Source organism: Nycticebus coucang, chromosome 1, assembly GCF_027406575.1.
Source record: "Nycticebus coucang isolate mNycCou1 chromosome 1, mNycCou1.pri, whole genome shotgun sequence".
Lineage (NCBI taxonomy): Eukaryota > Metazoa > Chordata > Mammalia > Primates > Lorisidae > Nycticebus > Nycticebus coucang.
Genome location: NC_069780.1, coordinates 39,365,139 through 39,384,667, shown reverse-complemented (window position 1 = coordinate 39,384,667; position 19,529 = coordinate 39,365,139). Strand labels below are relative to the sequence as shown.

General features: G+C 37.0%; 1 protein-coding gene across 1 annotated transcript in view; it reads right to left on the bottom strand.

Annotated features, from left to right (window-relative positions):
• FAM241A (family with sequence similarity 241 member A) overlaps positions 1 to 16,033 on the bottom strand; it is a 51,266-nt gene extending 35,233 nt beyond the window's left edge. The window contains exon 1 of the mRNA XM_053566730.1: positions 15,725 to 16,033. Within this exon, the coding sequence (XP_053422705.1) occupies positions 15,725 to 15,862 (138 nt within the window). The 5' untranslated portion in view covers positions 15,863 to 16,033. The remainder of the gene's footprint in view (positions 1 to 15,724) is intronic.
• Positions 16,034 to 19,529: the final 3,496 nt, after the last annotated feature.

The following is a 19,529-nucleotide window of genomic DNA, read 5'->3' as shown; positions in this document are numbered from 1 at the left end:
TGACAGTACATACAAATTTGACAATTTTTCAAAAGCTAGGAGAAAGCCGTTCATATGTCACGAATGTTTGGGAGTTGTTCATTGTGTCTTGTGCAATAATACCTTCTTGTTTTGTACACTGCACTTTTTCTCAAATCCTGTAAATTGGCTAATTTTTTTCTTTACAGTTCTGATATAACCATTGGTGTATAATTCTTATTAAATGAAATGTCTTTAAGTTATCAACAATCTGGACTAAACAGGGATAAAAGTTTAGTTGCCTTTCATTATTTATAGCACTAAAGAATCTATGGGAATCTAGTCTTGTGATTTAACAAGGATGTGGGCCTATGACATTTTTATGGAAGAAATTCTTTAAAAAACAGTATACCCTGTAGCTCAAAGGAGTAGGGCGCCAGCCTCATATACTGGAGATAGTGGGTTCAAACCCGGCCCTGCCCTAAAACTGCAAAAAAACAAAAAACAATATACCCTTTTGAAGTCACCTTATAACAAAGTATATTAGTTGTTTTAATTTTAGATGAATGGTGATACAGTGAAAATTATTAGAAGTTTTCTGCTTACTTGATAAAGTCTATACTTACATTTCAAAGTTACGATCCTCTCCTCTCAGCAAGTTTTGCACCTGCATTTTATGCAAGATGTGTTGTGCCCTACTTGTGGCAAGCTTGCACAGACCTAACTGATTTGCCAGACTGATTGATAGATACTTAACTTTCAGGAAACCACACTCTGGTTCTTGGTATGAGTCACGTCCTCCCTCTAATCTTTGATTATTAAACTCTAACTCTGATAATTCATAATCTTTGATTTACAGATCATGCTGACTAATAAACTCATTAGTCAATTTAATTCAACTCAAAAAACAATAATTGAATGCCTACCATGAGCAGGGTAAGTGCTTTGCAGTAGTACAAATAAATAACCCATCTCCCTTCAATTAAGCTGCTTAATACATAATGAAAATGCGTACCTAAAACACTGCTGTACTATCCCTTTCAACTTAAAATAACCTATATTTTATATGAGACTAATAGTTTTCCTCTTATCTTTCTGAGTATTACTTCTCAGCTCAAGCAACTAACTCGTCAGGTTTTTAGACTTGTATGCTCATTCAACATTTCCATGTGGATGTGTTATTGGAACCTCAAATTCAGCACTCCTAGTACCAAACTCATAATCATCTGTCCTAAATTTGGTCTTCCTCTGGGATCCCCTGGCTCAGTGTATAGCATATCCTACAGTGCTAGCCAGAATTCTGCTGCTCATTCTAAATATCTTCATCTCCTTTGTCCTTTTCAGTCTACTTTTGCTTCATTTCCCTCAGAGTTTATAAGCAATCATAGCTCACTGCTGCAATCTCAAACTCCTGTGCTCAAGTGATCCTCTTGCTTCAGCCTCCCATGTAGCTGGGACTACAAGTGTATGCCACCACAACTGGCTTTTTTTTTTCTTTCATTTTTTGGTGTGTATGTGTGTGTAAATGGGTTCTTGCTATATCACTCAGGTCCACCTTAAACCCCTGACCTCCATGGTCCTCCCACTTCAGCCTCCCGTCTTTGGGATTACAGGCATGAGCCACCACACTTGGCTTCAGTGAATATTTTGGATCTCTTTAGATAAAATGTTTATAATTTTAACTTGATTCCCCCCCCCCACTTTTCTTTATTTATTAGTCATATGTTCAGTAAACTTACTAAATACATATATTTCAAGTATTTTCTCCTCACAAAAATGCAGTGAGACAGCCAGTAAGGAGTATTCTGACAACAAATTCTGAGCTCATTCCAATAAACCATAGCAGTTTTTTTTACAGCAAATACCTTTTCCGGAATATGTGCTTTGTTCTAAATAACTTACGTTGTCTTTATCTTCACTCCTTCACATCAAGTAATCAAACCTTTATGTCTCTTATTACAAAGGAATTGAACCAAGTATTTTAAAAAAGCAAAATATTTAAACAAATTCATTATAACGTGTGATTGTATAATCTTCCTTAAGAAAGAAATACACTTTTTAAAAGATGAAATTTGCTAACTAAAATAATGCATAATTAACTTACTTTTTCCTTCATCATTCCATAAAGGATTTGCATTTGCTTATAGTAGGAACGAATGAACAAAATAGTAATACTGAGTAGAAGTGGGGATGGGTGAGAAAGAATTGAGAATCTAGAATGAAGAAAGATATGTGACCACAATTACTAATACTGGGCCTCAAATTTGGCTCTACTCTCCTCTGAGTCAAAGCAAAACAAGGGGCATGGCCAAGTAATTTTTACTTCCTTTGGGTCTTTGCTCAGCTATCACCTACGTGAGTTCTTGTGTGACTACCTTATGTAAAAGTGAAATGAGCCAGGTAGAGAAAGACAAGTATTGCATGTTCTCACTCATATGTGGGAGCTAAAAATACTGATCTCATGAAGAGCAGAATGATGGTTACCAGCAGCTGGGAAAACTGTGTGTGTTTGTTCGTTTGTGTGTGCAGGTGTGAGTGCTCCCGTGTGTGTAGGGTGTATGAAGAAAGGTTAGTTAATGATTACACACAGTTAGGTTGAAGGGCTAATTTCCACTGTTTGATAGCATTGTGTGACTTTAGTATAGTGTATATTTCAGAATAGCTAGAGGAGAAGATCCAAAATGTTTCCAAACACAAAAAATAAGTGTTTGAGATGAAAAATATCTTAAATACTCTTGGATTTAATCATTATACATTGTATGCCTATATCAAAATATCACCCCATCAAAACATACTCTATAACTATATTCAAATATTATGTAACAATAAAAAATAAAAAAAGAAATAACAGGGTGGCGCCTGTGGCTCAAAGGAGTAGAGTGCTGGCCCCATATGCCAGGTGGCGGGTTCAAACCCAGCCCTGGCCAAAAACTGCAAAAAAAAAGAAGTAACAATAAAAATTAGAAACTCTACCCAACACCCATACTCCTATCCACTTTCCCTGTTTTTAATTTTACAGCACTTACGACCTCACTGACGTACTTGTTCACTTATTCATTGTCTTGCTCTCTTCCCACTACAAAACAAGATTTATTGGGGAGAAATCTGGGCCTGTATTTGCTTGGTTCTTTGCATTGTGGCCTAGAACAGTGCCTGGAAAATAAGAGCTCAATAAATAAATCTTTTAAATGAATAAATAAAAAACAAGATAAGTACATGCTTACCAGATAAATGATGAACAAATAATAAATAGCCAATTTTTCTATAATGCAATGGTTAAAATCTGCTGTTAAAGCAACTGATATTCAATATGATTTAAATGGCAAAAGAAAATATCTTCAGTACATGGCCAGATTGCTAGAGGAACTTAAGTCTTAAATATAGGCAAATACGGGATTCCCAAAGACTCTGCTTTTCCAATAGCTAATTATTTAAACTCCAAGGAAAAAAAAATTATTATATCATCTAGAAATGGCAGAATCATTATAGTTTTTTCATTATGTTATTATTAAATAAACTATAATAATAAATTATACGTAATAAATAAATGAAATGATAAAGCACAAAGTTTGGTATTTAATTTTTTTCTTCAGATAATTTTTCTTTACACTGGGTATTTTTATTGACACCAAAGATGGTCATGCTAATTTTTTAATTCTTTATGAAAAAAATCACTTCATTCTTGCTTTTTAAAAAATTTACAAGCTTCAGCTAAATGTGCTTCTATACTCCCGTGAAACTCTTGAGTAGACAAAGTTGTCTCTGAAACCAATGACCCCTAAACACATGAAAAATATATGCTAGGATGACAAGCAACTGGGATTTCTGTGAAATATAAAAAGTAGACATAGATGTGGAATCCTTGGAGCAGCAATCTTGTTCTCATCAAAAATATTTTATTTTCAGGAGTGATCTCACTGTCAGGATAATGTCAACTATATAACTCAACAGAAAGAATGTCATAAAAATCAGCATTTGCTTTTCATATGTATATTGTGTGCATTTTCTCATCTATACTGAATATAAGCATTCAATGGTACCAAGGAAGAAGACTAGAATAGAATTAGCATTTTTCTAGTAGCACAAGACACTGTAAAGTAAGAGATTCAGTACTCTCACTAGCCACACATTGATCTATGTTTTATAGCAAATTTTAGAAATCGTCTTTCTCTATTACTATATTATCTTTTGTCTCTATTTAGAACAAGACAAAAAAAAAGCAAAAAACTCCTAGCTGTCTCTATGGAAGACTATGCACTGTTTAGAACACTGTTCAGCCTTCATAGTCGTGGAGCTACTTTATAGTCTGTAAGTTACAGATAATGGACAGAAATACAAAATTATTCTTATCTATAAGAATAAATTTTATTCCAGTGGAGGTTCAACTGACTCCCCCCTCTGCCTGTGGAAAAAGTCAGTTTGGAAATCCATTTCAACGCATCTTTTCCACAAATACTCTTGGTTCTTTGATTTCTCCTTCGAATCCGATGGAACATTTGCTGGGCTCCCTCATATAATGATGAGTTAAATAAAACCTTTAATGCATGTTCAATTTATATTTAATGAGAGATAAAATTTTATCTCTTCTTGAAAATTATGCTGTAAGATTGTCACAAGTGAAATGGCTGATCTGAATTTTACCTTAATGTTAGTCCTTAGTTTCATTTACTATCTTTCAGCTCTGGGTTTCATTAACTATCTGGGTTTTTTACTCTCCTGTGTTCAAGAAAAACAAAAAACAGAATTGCAAATTTAGACCAATTATATACCAGTTAATATTCCAAGTTTCTGTGTTTGTTAGCCTTTTATCTTCTTCATACTGTGGTGGTTTTAAAATACAGTATATCAAGGACTACAACCTTGCCTAAATTTTTACAATTTTTTCATAAGGATCATTTAAGCTCAATATGTAACTCACATTACCAGATTATTTTCTGTTGATTCTGACAAAAGAATATGTCTCCGTTATATACAAATTCCAAGTTTCTCTTTCTTACAGACTAATTTCTGCCATGGTATTCTCACATGGGAAGATATACTGCTTTAGCAAAAAAAAAAAAAAAAAAAAAAAATCCATTGAGTTTTTAGCAGCAATGTGTTTTTGAATATGAGTTTTTTGGGGGGCGTGGGGGAGGGATAGAAGTTTTGACAAGCTCATCCCTTCTATCTCAGGGATGCTAAGCTAATTTTCTGAAGCATTTGCTGTTCTCATGGAGATTATGTTTTAGAGTAGGCCTGTGGAGGAAGGAGCAGGGAGGAGCCGAAAACAAGCTAAGTTCAAGCTAATTTCAAATAGTGATAAGAGCTATGAGAAAAAGGAAGCAGTAGTGGAACAGAGGAATATGGAGTAGGAGGTTCTTTCCATAAAGTTGTGAAAGCTGGGATTCTGAAGAATTCACAGTGAGCTAATGGTGTGAAGTTATAACAAAGGAAGATCTCGGGGAGAGGTCCAGACAGAGGCCTTGAGATAGAACTGATCTGGCTGTGTGAGGGCAGTGATCATGACTGTGATTCACAATGACAAATACACAATATTTTATATCTGAATGAGTACATATAAAGTTCCACAAAATGATACTAATGCTATGTTTGGGGCAATTTCTATCCTATCCTTTTCCTACAGTGTTCATAATCCAATATATTGATATCCTGGCCAATGCTGGCTTGGCAGTTAAGGGCTTTGAAGCTTGGGCTTGAATATCAACTCTGCAACTTTCTAGCTGTGATTCTTTCACTGTTACTTAACCTCTAGTACTACAGTTTGTACTTCTTAAAGTGGGTTTGAAACCAGATTTCCCTCCAGAAATGATGAACAAATTTATATATCTCCAATTTTTCATATATTCTTATTTAATATACTATTTCTCTACACCCATATCATCTTTTCAATTTTTGACAACTTGATAGCTGAAAAATTATTCCTAAATGTTTTAATTTGCATTTCTTTTCTATCTAGTGAGACTGAACATGTTTTCCTATTTTTGGACACTATATGAAGTTGCAGTTTTCAATTCCTACAAAATGTAAAAATGACATAGTGTAATTAAATATAAAAAATACTACCTACATAAAACTTCATCTAATAATAGCATTATATATATAACAACATAACATAACCATATTACATAACATTACTTATTATCATTATATTTATAATTTGCCATTTATCATTAACTGCAAAGTGATAGCACTCTGTTTTATATTTATTTTCCACTAAACTACATAGAACCAGTAAGGGAAAAAGACTTCTTGAGGAGATGGATAAAAATCAATGAGAATATCAACTAGAACTGAAGTCTTTTTTTTTTTTTAAAGACAGAGTCTCATTTTCTTGCCCTCAGAGTGCTGTGGCATCATAGCTCACAGCAACCTCAAAATCTTGAGCTCAAGAGATCCTCTTGCCTCAAACTCCCCACTAGCTGGGACTATAGGCACCCACCACAATGCCCAGCTATTTTTAGAGACAGGGGTCTCACTCTTGCTCAGGCTGGTCTTTGCACTCCTGAGCTCAGGTGATCCACCTGCCTCAGCCTCCCAAAGTGCTAGGATTAAGGCTGTGAACCACCGCATCCAGCCCAAGAATTTATGTCTTTGAAATGATTATAAACTGAAAAATACCAAAATTTTAATTTATTTTTCATTTTAACTAAGATGATTCAAGCAATATCCCTGGCCTCTTCCTACTAGATGCCAGTAGCACCCCCTTGTTCTCAACAACGAAAAATTCCATACATTACCAAATGAAACCACCAGATATTTAAAAAGGTACTCAATTTCAGTGACCTCTAACAAACATATTAAAACAGTTGCCTATTGTAGAGGAAGGAAATAGTTAGGCAATGAAATAATAAGTTAAATAACACAAGGGCTTTGCATGAACTAATGATAAATAATAGTGGGCTTTGAAGTGAACAATATGTCTAATTAAAGCCTCTCTCTCTCTTTTTTTTTTTTTTTTGGGCCGGGGCTGGGTTTGAACCCACCACCTCCGGCATATGGGACCGGCGTCCTACTCCTTGAGCCACAGGCGCCGCCCTAAAGCCTCTCTCTTAATTCAAACTGCAGCTTAAAAAATTTCTACGTTTTGCAAATCTTTTTTTTTTTTTAAATTAAATCTCTGGTGACATTACTGAGTACCTTGTATGTGCAAGAAAATATGCTGGATGCTACTACAAGATGGGCGAGTGTATCTTTTTAAATTAGCCCAAATCAAACATCTTTCCTGAAAAATGACTTTCCTTCTCAATTTTTGATTTGCGGCTATGAACAATTTTGCTTCAGCTATGTTATTACCTCTAAAAACCAGAGAATAAGGAATTCTGAATCCAGTCAGACTGACAGAATTTGCAGTTCATGAGATATCAGATTTATACCTCTATAGATGGTCTGCAGCATCCAAGTAAAATTTAGATTAAGGATAAAAAATAAAAATAAATGTTTTTTTGTTAACTGGAAGAGGGAATGAAAAAATTCTCAAACATAGATATCAGAAAAACTATAAGAAGAAAATACAGTAAAAACCATAAATGGGAATTTATTCAATTTTCTTAACATTATTTTTAAATATTAAGTATTAATAATAACTTTATCCTTCATTTTTCATGAAGTTCAAGACATTTGTACCATGCTTTCTCTTTGATCAGCACTCTGATAGACTGCAGCTGTTGCCATAAGAAAACGGCAACAACAAATAAAGCTAGCTGTTTCTTCTTCCTATGCCAGATAAGGCTCAGCTGCCAATGGGGTTAAATAAGAAACAAACCAAAAGCAAACCAAAGAGAACAAAACAAAGCAAAACGAAAAAACTCCACTGGATAGGGGGAAAATTAGATCAGAAGATCTGCATCAAGTTAATTGGAAATTGAGTTTCTCTGTTCAAATGAAACCACACTTCAAATGTCTTATTAGTTCTGTTAAACACACACAAACAAACTGAATGTACCAAAACATACCTAGTAGGAGGAATGCTTAAGGTTTTTGAAGTTAAGTGGCTGCTCTTGCAAGATAAGATTGTGACTCTGGAGAGAAAAAGACACTGAAGAAAGTGGCTTAGAGAAAGATATGACTTAAAGAAAGTACAAATAAAAATACAGTTTCTGCTTTAGGGCAAGACTGATGGTAATGGTACTTTCAGTTTTTCCCTTTAACATTGCTTTATCACTTTTTTTGAATAGGAGACTGAGAATAACTTTTAAGAGGAGGATGGATATTCTTTTTTTTTTTTTTTTTTTGTCAAGGATCAGTGACCTGCACCAGGAAAAAAAGTCTACATTAAAAACAAATACAGCAGAAACTCCATAGTTGACCACCTCTTTCAATTGACCTAATTTTCATTGACATGTACCACATGTACTTAATGGAAGTTCCAAATCTTGATCACTTCTATAGGTGGATCACTTTCTTTTTTTTTGCAGTCTCTTGGGTAGTCAACTTATAGTAATTCAGGTTTAGAGGGTTTTTATAGAAATTATGAAACAATTTATCTGACTTTTAGGCTAGAAAATATTAATATAATACTTTATTCAACAAATAATATTTATTCTATAAATCTGAGAATTACATGTACTAAGATTACTGTTTATGATGTTGTTAGTTGAGGATAATAATAAGAAGATAACCAGGGAAAAAGATGAGAAAGAGAAAATGTGAGGAAGAAATTGGGATCTAATATTTGCTGAGGGCACACCTACTCCGTGTTAGGCATTCTGCATACAAAATTTCACAGAATCCTCATAAGGGCTTTAAGAGTTAGGTAGCATCATACACAATGAAATGAGGAAACTGAGTCTCTGAGGGGTTAACTAATCAGGATCACAGGGCTAATAAAGTAGTAAAGCCGAGATTCAAAATTAGAACTGTCACACACTCCAAAACCTTTTTTATTGTTTCGTAATGCTCAACTTCTACAGAGAAGAGAAAGCAGTTGAGGGAGAAAGATGTATGGAGAAAAATAGAAATGGGCTGAGATGAGTGGGGAAGAATAAAGCATGTGGGAGGATGAGACTCGAGAGGGATAGAAAAGGGACAAAGTAGGAAATCAAGGGAGGAGAGGAAAGTGAAAGGGAGAGGAAAACAGCAAGTTGGCAGGAAGGGCTGCTGTAGAGATTCAGAGAAAAGGGGTCATTTGGGAGACTACCTGTTTAGAACGTAGGCTTTAAAAAAATAAACAATTTTTACCTATCTATTGGAATATCTACTATATTCCAGAGTAATTACACATGACAGCTGAAAGAACTGTAATGCTTATACATTTCAAGTACGGTTTCTCATCTTCGACACATTTTGAGCCAGAATGTATTTTCCCGTAGGGGACCATTCTGTGCGTTATAGGATATTTAGCAGTATCCCTGGCCTCCTCTTATTAGATGCTAGTAACACCCTCTTACCCTCGATAATGAAAAATTGCAGACATTGCCAAATGTCCCCTGTAGGCAAAATGGCTCCCAGTTGAGAGTCATTAACTTAAGAGGTTCCATTCTGGATAATGATAAAAAATGAACAAAGGATACGTACTTTATGCAAAATTATTCCTTGAGTTATTCTAGTGACAGGATGGCCTTAAGAACAAGATAATAATAAGTTTGGTTGGTATTCATCTAAACTCATAGCACTTGTTACAGTATTGCTTACAAACTGCTTTTAAAAGATGTGAAAGGAGGAGAGGCACCTGTGGCTCAGTGAGTAGGGTGCCAGTTCCGTATACTGAGGGTGGCTAGTTCAAACCCGGCCCCGGTTAAACTGCAACAACAACAACAAATAATAATAACAGATATGAAAGGAAGTGGGTATAAACGCCTATCTAGTTTTGAACTAAACAATCTAAAGGAGGCTAGCAGATTATCAGACTGTTTTCCCCATCAGATGGGCTCTCTGTATAAGTATATAAAAATAACATTGTCTTTGAAGTTTGGAGACCTGGATTCTGGTCTGCTCTAGCATTAGTTGTAGGACCTACAGCAAATCACTGAACCTAAGGGAACAACTGTTGGCTTCTCTTACCTTACCAAGAGTTCAAATAAACACTTCTGAGGAAATAGTTGAATAACTTCCCTGTTATCTACTACTGACACTAGGTTGAAATGCAAGTATGGTGAATACTGTGTATTGGCTTGGTTATCCTCTATTTCCTTGTATGGTTTGTGAGCACAACATCAAGTTGACTAAGGAGAATCACTTGTCAGAGATGCAAAATCTCAAACCTTACCCTAGATTAACTGAATCAAAATTTGCATTTAATATGAGATGATTCTTATGCACATTAAAGTTGAGGAACATTGTTCTATTTTACTTTCCTCCTAGGTTGCCATTCTAACTGCAGAGGTTGGAAGACTTAAAAGTTTCTTTCTCAGATTTCTTTTCGGTTAAGTTCACCAGCTAAGACTCATATGCTATCTATGTGCTAAGAACTGCTCTAAGCACTTTTTATATATTTTAACTCATGCAATCGTTCCAATAATTCTGTGGTTGATACAATTATTATTTTCATTATACAGACAGAGAAACTGAAGCCCAGAGAGATTAATTAACTCACCTAAAGTTATAGTTACTGGCAAACCTAAGTATTCTTTCTTTCTTTTTTTTCTTGCCCCAGGTAGAGTGCTGTGGTGTCAAAGCTCACAGCAACCACAAACTCTTGGGCTCAAGAAATCCTCTTGCCTCAGCCTCCCAATTAGCTTGGACTACAGGTGCTTGCCACAATACTTGGCCAGTTTTTAGAGATGGTGTCTCACTCTTGCTCAGGCTGGTCTCAAACTCATGAGCTCGAGTGATCCACCTGCCTCAGTCTCCCAGAGTACTGGGATTACAGACATGGGCCACCGCAACTCACCTCAAACCTAAGTATTCTTAATGTAGAATGTGTACTGTTAATCATATTTCTACTGATAGATCAAAGAAGATGCAAAACTTGTCTCCATGATTTTGTTCTTTGCTTTTTGTTTCTTTCTCTTACAGATCATCTTATGGAACATAATTTGGTAAATACTGCTATAGAGTTTCTTTCATTTATTTACTTAAATATTACTATGAATCAGCATTGTTTTGAAACTTCCGGGCACTGCAAAAGGCAAGAAATAATAATGAGCCATCATGATGTGATGAAAGAAAGTAAAAGCATTCTTATATATAATAAGATATAGAATGCTTATATACTTAGAAGATGCAAAAGAATCAAGTCTAAGAGATACTAGTATTTATTAGTATTGGAATAAAGTTTAGAAAGGTATCCAGTTAAAAACTGAATACACAAAAATCAATACCTAGAAATCAGTAGCAAAAAAAACAAGAAATAAAAAAATTCTTTTTATAATACCAATAAAAATATAAAAATTTATAGTAGATATATATACCCTAAATAAATAGATTTTATATAATATGTATATCCTAAATAGATTATATACTCTGTGTGTGTGTTGTTTATCTACTGTAAAAGATTGTCAAGTGAGGGAGAAAGTGGATTATTCAATGATTAGACAATAAATCGCTAGCTTCACACCTCACAAAATACATAAAGTAATTCTAAAAAGATTAATTACAAAGAATCAAATAAAACATAACACACACACAAAAAATAGGTGGATAGTTAACTGGTTGTAGGATTAGAAAGAATTACAAAACAAATATATTGAGAAACATGTGTGATATATGTTTATGTGTGTGTATATGAAATTACCAAAAAAGAAATTCTTTGACTAATAAAAATTTAAAACATTTCTAAATAAAAAACATCATGAATAAAATTATGAAGTAAATAGCAAGCAGGGAAAATATTTATAGTCAATGTGGAATAAGGGATTAATATCCTTATAATACTGCCAAAAGAAAAAAATGGTCAAAGAACATGATTAAAAAGAAATACAAATGCCTAATAAATGTAAGAATGTTTTAGTAAACCTCCCCCGCTATATCTTATAACAATAAGAGAAAATTTTGCCTACTAAATTGGCAAAGATTAATTTATAAATTTATTGCTCATTGCTGGCATGGATGGTTTCCAACTGGTACTCTTACACACACACACCAGTGCTGGAAGTGGGTATGTGGGTCTGACCTCTTTTGAATGCAATTCTTTGTGATGTTTAAGAAGCTCCAAAGTTTGACTCGCTGACCTTGTTCTTCCACTTTTAGGAATCTCTTCTAAGGAACAGGTGTGAGGAATTATAAGCAAAGATTTTCACACAGCATTATTTATAAAAGAAAGTTTGAAGCAACTCAAGTGTGTACTGTTAGGGGATTGAATATTAGGTAGTCCTAAAAATACTTTTCATGCAGAATTTTCATAACATGAAAAATATCAAAACCTTCTAAATAGATAAAAGAAGATACAAAATTCTATTTACATTAAATCATGTTAAAATGTGTATATACATAAGGAGAGAGATAGATGAATATACTGTAGTAATATCGAATGTCTGATATTTGACATTGAAATATTACCCAGAGTGGGATTTCAAGTGCGTTTTCTTCTTTCTACATTTTTAATTTTTCAAAATATACTTTACTTTTTATCATCATAATGCCCTTACAGTTAGAGTTAATGATTCTGAGTCATCTAAGAATAATGGGAACTCTTTATGCTCTAGGTAAGAAGGGCCATCTTAGAGTATTCAGGGTGTGACCTGCACTGAGCCACATCTAAGCAGATGCCATTGACATTACAGACTTACAATAAAAGGACTGGTAATGTTTAGCCTTCCAATTATGCAGCAGGGCACAGAAACTTATATAAAAAAAACCTGGCATTCACCACGGCAAACATACTTGGATCATCGCTCATGTGCACAATCACCAACACATGTATGGAATAGCTGTATCCTGTCCCTTCAGTTCCTTGGGCATCCTCTGAAATTGCTTTTCTCCCATGCTCATCTCTCTCTGAGGCCTGACTTCTACATCAAACCTGAGACAGTTCCTTCATCTGTAGTACTTGATCTATTGTCTCAAGTCTTCCTTTCTGAGGATATTTGATTTTAACCCAGGCCTTTTCTGTCAATCATCCTACCTGGAGAGACTCTGGCCAGAAGAAAAAAAGAACCTTAGTTTTGTCTCAAATGGAGTAGCAATTCAGGGCAAATTGTAAAAATGATGTATCTTAGTTATTAATTAAACACTATATTAATGTCGGCATCTCAATATTACATGAAACAGATTACCAAAATACAGATATATTTTGATCTGATACTATAATAACAATGAGCCAAAGATAGATTTTGTATAGTCAAAACTGATGCGAGAGCCTTCCAGACTGGTGGAAAACAATGAACCTTTCAGACAGGAGTAGAAAGAAAAATCAGTGAGGGAAGGGATGCTTGTAGAGGAGCCTTTAGCCTGGGAAACAGCCCAAGAAAAAACCTCTTCATCAAATTATCAGGAAAGGGCAAAACTCTGTGAAGGAAATAGAAATATAGAGGGATTTAATACAGAAAATTGAGTGCTGACAAAATTGGAAGAGCTGGAGGAGCACAAGTCAGGTGTCTCTGGAGCTACTGAGTTCAAGAGCACATCACCATGGTCCGGAACCAGACAGGAAGGAGCCTCTCTCCCACCTGCAAGTCCCTTCAACATCCATGCGGCTGCTGAGACTCTGAACACCAAGTGAGCACGACAAGCAGAAAGGACATCAGAAGATAGCCTCTGCCTCATTTCCAGCTAATTACTTTTAGTTTTGTTTCTGTTTGTATCATTGTTTTTATGGAAAAGTTCACTTTAAGTTCTAAAGCGCTAGCTTAGCAATCAACTTTTCAGATATACTCCATTTATAATCTGGAGTCCTTGTATTCTCAGAATAACCGACAAAACCAACAAAATAAACAAAAAAACTCATCTCCCTAAATAAAATACCCATACCTCCTTGGGATATGTCTTATAGTTGTTAATTTCATTTACTTCTCCCTCATGTATCTTTATACATGTAAAATTATCTCCACATTACATGGCAGTGCATAACAATTTTACATTTCATTTGCAGAACTTGGAAAAAACCTAGAAAACAAAAGCTGGCTTCTTATACCAGTGGTTGGGTTGCACCAATTTTTTGCTTATTTTTTTCCTTCTTGATAATAAGTTCTTCTTTGGTGCTGATGTCGTTAGTAGGAAATGCATCTTAGGTGTTACGTAGGCTTGAAGTACATTAATAAAGCATGAGGTAAAAATGAAATGATGAAAATAACACCATCAAAGGAGAATAGGAAACAAATTTTCATGACATGCAGTGAAGAAAGCAGGTATGCAAGGTATTATCTTTTTTCTAGGAAACACATTTCATTCTTTTTTGTTTCATCCTTTTTTTTGGTACCATAAGTAATTTTAGAAAGACCACAGCTACTGATGACGTCCATATCATCTTATTGATGAAGTTGACAGAGCTTACATTTAGTATCTTACATGTGTCTTTACAACTATTTGCAAATTTATTTTGGAAACCTCTATTCAAATTTATCCCTCCACCCCCAAGGAGGTCTTGTTGCTGTTTTCTTCACTTTTCCAGTTGAGCAGCTTAGGTAAGAGGAAACCAAGCCCTTTGGCTACTGAGTCATGGTACAGTTAACGGAAGGGAATCAGGAAGGTCTGCTAGCTACCAATTATTTGCTTCAGTCACCGTTTCTTAAATTGTCTTTCAGATGAAAAATTACACTCTACATGGTGATCATACCTATTACCAAGGCATATTTTGTGGGCCATACACTGTAATTTCTGTTTCCTCAGTAGTACTACAATAATAGAAGTTATGCATAGTACTTCATTTATTAATGCATTTACTGATGATACTGGAGTTTATGAAATGTGACACTAAGGACAGATGGAAAAGGACAGAAGAGATAGGTATTAATGGACTGTCCCATTAACACAGGCTGTAGTATAGGTCAATAATTATTCGAATTCCTATCCCTTAATGTGATTTTAAAGATCAGCTTATCTCGAATATCTTTGAAGGTCTAATTACTAAATTTAATGGAAAAGATTCATCCTCTCATATAATTCAGATTTTTAAATTAAAGTTCTTGCCTAACCTTGAAGATATTTGATGTTGTAATGCCCGTTTTCATCACATGTTATTTAATGAGATCAAATTTAAGAGTTAAAAAAATTACCCAACTTCTCTTTTTCCTTATTATGGCTCGTCTCTTACACTTCTTTGCTTTTGGTATCTAACGAAAGCAACATTCTTGCTTCTTCACTTTCTATATGAAGTTCAGATCTCACTGTGTTCGTGTGATCTGGCTCCGGGAGAGTCCCCGTCAAGCCACTTATCGTAACACTGGCTCCTACACGTGCCTCCAGACAGTGCCCAAGTTGAGCAATCCCACACCTTCCCGAGTCCCTAGGTGCGCGCTCAGAAATGCAAGATGGAGGGCAGGGGAGCAGCTGTCTCCTAAAACACAGCGCGGGTACCGACTAGAAGTTGAACAAAAGTGTTTACGAGTAAGGCTTTTAAATAAATGACCACATGGAGGGCGTTTCCACAGATCCCCAGGCGCCCGCCAGAATATCACCTGCCGGACGGTAAGGGACGGCCTCGCTGACCCCGCCGGACCCGCGACCCGGCGCCGGGGCTCGCGGCTGCACCCGCGCGACGCCGCACCGCGTCCGGGCGGGCCGTCTAACCGCTCCTCGGGCGGCTCCCTCGCACGCCGCGGCGGCCGGTGCCCCACGCGGGGCAGAGCTGGGGCGCGGCCAGACTGCCGGATCACTTCCCTCCGCCGCCGCGGGGCCTGGAGGGGGCTCGGGGCCGGGCCCGGGCCGCGCCGCCGCCCCTGCCCGCGCTCACCTGCTCACTCTCCTGCTGCGGCTGCAGCCCGCGCCGCCGCAGGCTCGCCGTGGGCTCTCGCTCGGTCTCCGGCGCGTCCCCGTCCTCGTCACGCTCCCCGTCGCCGCCGCCCCGCAGCAGCTCCCCGGCTGAGAACATCCCGCCACCAACTCCCGCCGCCCGATGCGGCTGCCGGAGGGCCACGCCGCGACGCAGCAGGCAGCGCCGCCGCCCGAGGGCCGCCCTGGGATCCGCCGAGCTGGCCGCTGACAGGAACCTCCGGAGCGCGCCCTGCAGGCCGGGGCTCTGGAGCCAGCCCGGCCTCTCCTGTCACTGGCTCGCCCCGCCTCCGGCCGCTGGGAGGAGCCCTTGCGGGGGCGGGGCCCAGGCGGGGGCGGGGGCGGGGCCACGGGGACGTGGGGGCGTGTGTGTGTGTGAGAGAGACACTGACCGGGATGTGAGAGACTATGTACATAAAAGACTGTATGGGGGAGATTGTGTATGAGAGAGTGCATGTGCACAAGAGAGACTCGTGTATGTGAGATCAAGTGTATGAGACAGCGTGTGCTTGAGAGACTAAGTGTGAGAGAGACCGTGCGTGTAGGTAGGGGCGGGTACAGTGGGAGGAGAGCAGAGAGAGTGTGGTGTGGGTGTCATGCACACACTCTCCAGCGGGGTCCCTCCGTCTGCCCTGGCACTGGCATCTGCCCAGGTTTGCTAATGACCGCCTTCCTGAGCAGCTGTCCATCCTGTGCAAGGAATACACGTTTCTCTGTCTCTTTGGTTCCTCTCCCAGTACCTCAGAGCCTGTCTCACTCTGTTGAATGCTTCCTGGTGTGTGTCGGTTTTGGAGCCTTGGAATCATTTGATCGTGTATCTGACTTTGCCTATATTTCTATAAATGAGTAAGAATATGTCTTTCTCAGTGTATGGAAAGGGGAACCCATCTAATTTATAATTCTTTTTTTTCCCCGCTAACTCATCCATTTTGTTAAGGGAAATTGAAGGAGATTGAAATTTCAATAAAATTGTAAATGTTTGTGTCTTTTACCTGTACATTGAGAAAATGATGGAGTATCAGGTAGATAAAATATCAGGCTATGCAAAGTAAACAAGCATTGGTATGAAGAGTAAGAGTTAGTTGGGATCTTCTATTAAAAATTTTCAGGCTCAGAGAAGGAATTGAAATAGGCCAAAACTCATAGACTTATTTTATAGACCTTATTTTGTTTGTGTAGTCAGGAGACTCTGAGAGTCTGTCTTACATACCCACAGTCTCTCATACACACAATCATGAACTCACATATGTTCAGTCTCTCTCGCTCTCTCTCTCTCACACACACACACACACACACACTCTCATACACAATATTGTACATGTAGTCTCCCCGTTACACGTGTCCTCTCTAATTGTCTCCCCCTCTACACACAGTCTCTCCAGGGATTAGAAAATATGTTTTTGAATACCACAAATTAGAAAAAAGAAAAGAATATGTTTTAGTTCCTGCCTTAAAAGCCTTTAAAGATCCCTAATTACAGTGTTTAATATATTTGAATAGTTAGAAACAAATGTCACCGGGGGAACACAGAAACATCACTGATGGACTTTATTTCTTTCTTCTAATGACAATATTTTCATTTTTGAAATTTTAGTTTGTCTATTAGTAATGTTACTTATAAAGATGACCTTACTTTTTTATATAAAACTTTAAGATTATATACAGAGAACATCAGTTCTTTACTGCCAATCCTGTAAACTTAAGACACATTATAAAATTCTCTGTCTTTTGGCTTGTGTCTATTAACTTGGTAAGTGAAACAGCTATGTACCCTTCAATCAGGCTAAAAAGTGAATAGAAACTTCTTGTGTACATGAGGACTCAGAAGGCACAGAATACACAAACGTATAGCTGGGAATGTCAAAAGAGTAATATGGAATTGAGCTTTGTTCATCGTAGGGAACAAGTCTTACAGAAGTCCTTCAGAATCTACTGTTTGGTCTTTTGTAGAATTAGGATTCTCAGTCCCTTGAGGAATATATTCATTCAGTGTTCTAGCAGGTCTTCTTTGAACACTACCATGCCTTTGACCCAGGTCTAGGTCCCTACTCTAATGAAGCTTCCATTTTAATCTCCTAATTTTTGTCTGCTTCACTTGGCAAAAGCCAAGAACTTTCGCCAAGGAGTGGCCAGAAAATCTTCTGATCCGCACCTAGGACTCAAGTCAGACCTTATCTTTTTCCTACTATCATCTACCTGTCATTTAGTGAGTGAGTTTTTCTTTAAACTGTTATGCTTTTGTTCATAGACACTTTTTTTTTCCTGGAGATCTAGAGAGCCGGCTCTCTAAGCAGATCTAATAGTAGCATTTTACACAAAAGACATTTGTCAGATTATAATACACTTTCAAGCTTATGAGAGGATATGGCAGTTTTTGCTCTGCTGCACAATGTATATGATATACACAAAAGCTAGCACTGCCAGTTTCCCATGTGAAATATAAGATTACTATTACCTAGGCAACTATAACATGTTGGTTTCAAATTATATGTAGTTGAATTGTGATTATACTACATATTAGTGTGGTTACCTTGTGCCTTCCCAGGAATTAACAAGTGGCAAGAAACAGATGCATGTCTAAGAGTGCCTGTCTAGTGCAAATGTGGCTTGTGCAGTTACTATGGAAACAAGCAAGGACTTTTAATCCCTCGCTGTCATGTTTTTAATCTCTTAATTTTTAACATCCTTCCACTCTTATTTCATTTGTACATCTTTCCAGAGGGGGAAACATGATCAAATCAGAGAGATCTGTACTCACTTAGCAATGTAATCTTACAAAAACAAATGCAGTTATGTGTGGAAACTACCGCAACTTCATTTGTCAGTTTGATTTGTGACATAATATGATGTTATTTTATTATAAGCTTTTTATGCTTTAATTTTTGCTTTTCATATGATTTCCATCTGCTTTCTCCTATTTAGTAGGACCTTCAGTATGGGAAGTTATTTTTGAGACGTTTGGAGTCTTAACCAACAATCCAGGAAACTCTACGGTCTTTGCACAATTCATGTAAATTTAAAGGAAAAAGAACTTATTGGGGAACCCTGACTTCTTTCAGTGTTCCTGCAGTTGAAGGAAGCTGCATCAGGGAGCTACTAAACCAGCGCTTTCTCAGTGCTCTCTATTTTTCTCAGAAAGTCCATTCTGATTGGGAGGATGAACAATTTGCCCTTCCTCTTAGAATTAATTTACATCTTCTCTGCTTTATATACTTTTTCTGGTGTGATTTCTTTGTATCCAGATGCAGTACTGAGGTCTCTCTCTACTGTAAGAGTGTATACTAAGAGTTGTTTTCATTTAAAAAAAGTATGGAGGGCTATTCAAACTCACTACTAGAGAAAAGAAATGGAAATGTAAGCAATTTATAAAGTAGTATTTAATATCTGTTAGCAAGTTTTAAGATGTTGAATGAAACCTGATGTGGACAGTATTTTAGGGAAATGGTTAAACTCAGTTATTGCAAGTAGCTCTGCAAACTGAAAGCATTATTTTGGCAGTACTTATTTTGAACCATAAAGATATCCACATATTTTTGCCAGAGGGGTTGGGATAGGGATGGGGAGATGTTGGTCAAAGGGTACAAAGTTTCAATTAGACAGAAAGAATAAGTTTTTGAGATCTATTAAATAGTGATCATAGTTAATAATAATGTATTGTACATTTAAAAATTGCTAAAAGAACATTTGAAATGTTCTCACTACAAAAAAACAGTAAGTATTGAGGTGATGGATATGTTACTTTGCTATGAATGTTCCACAGTGTATAC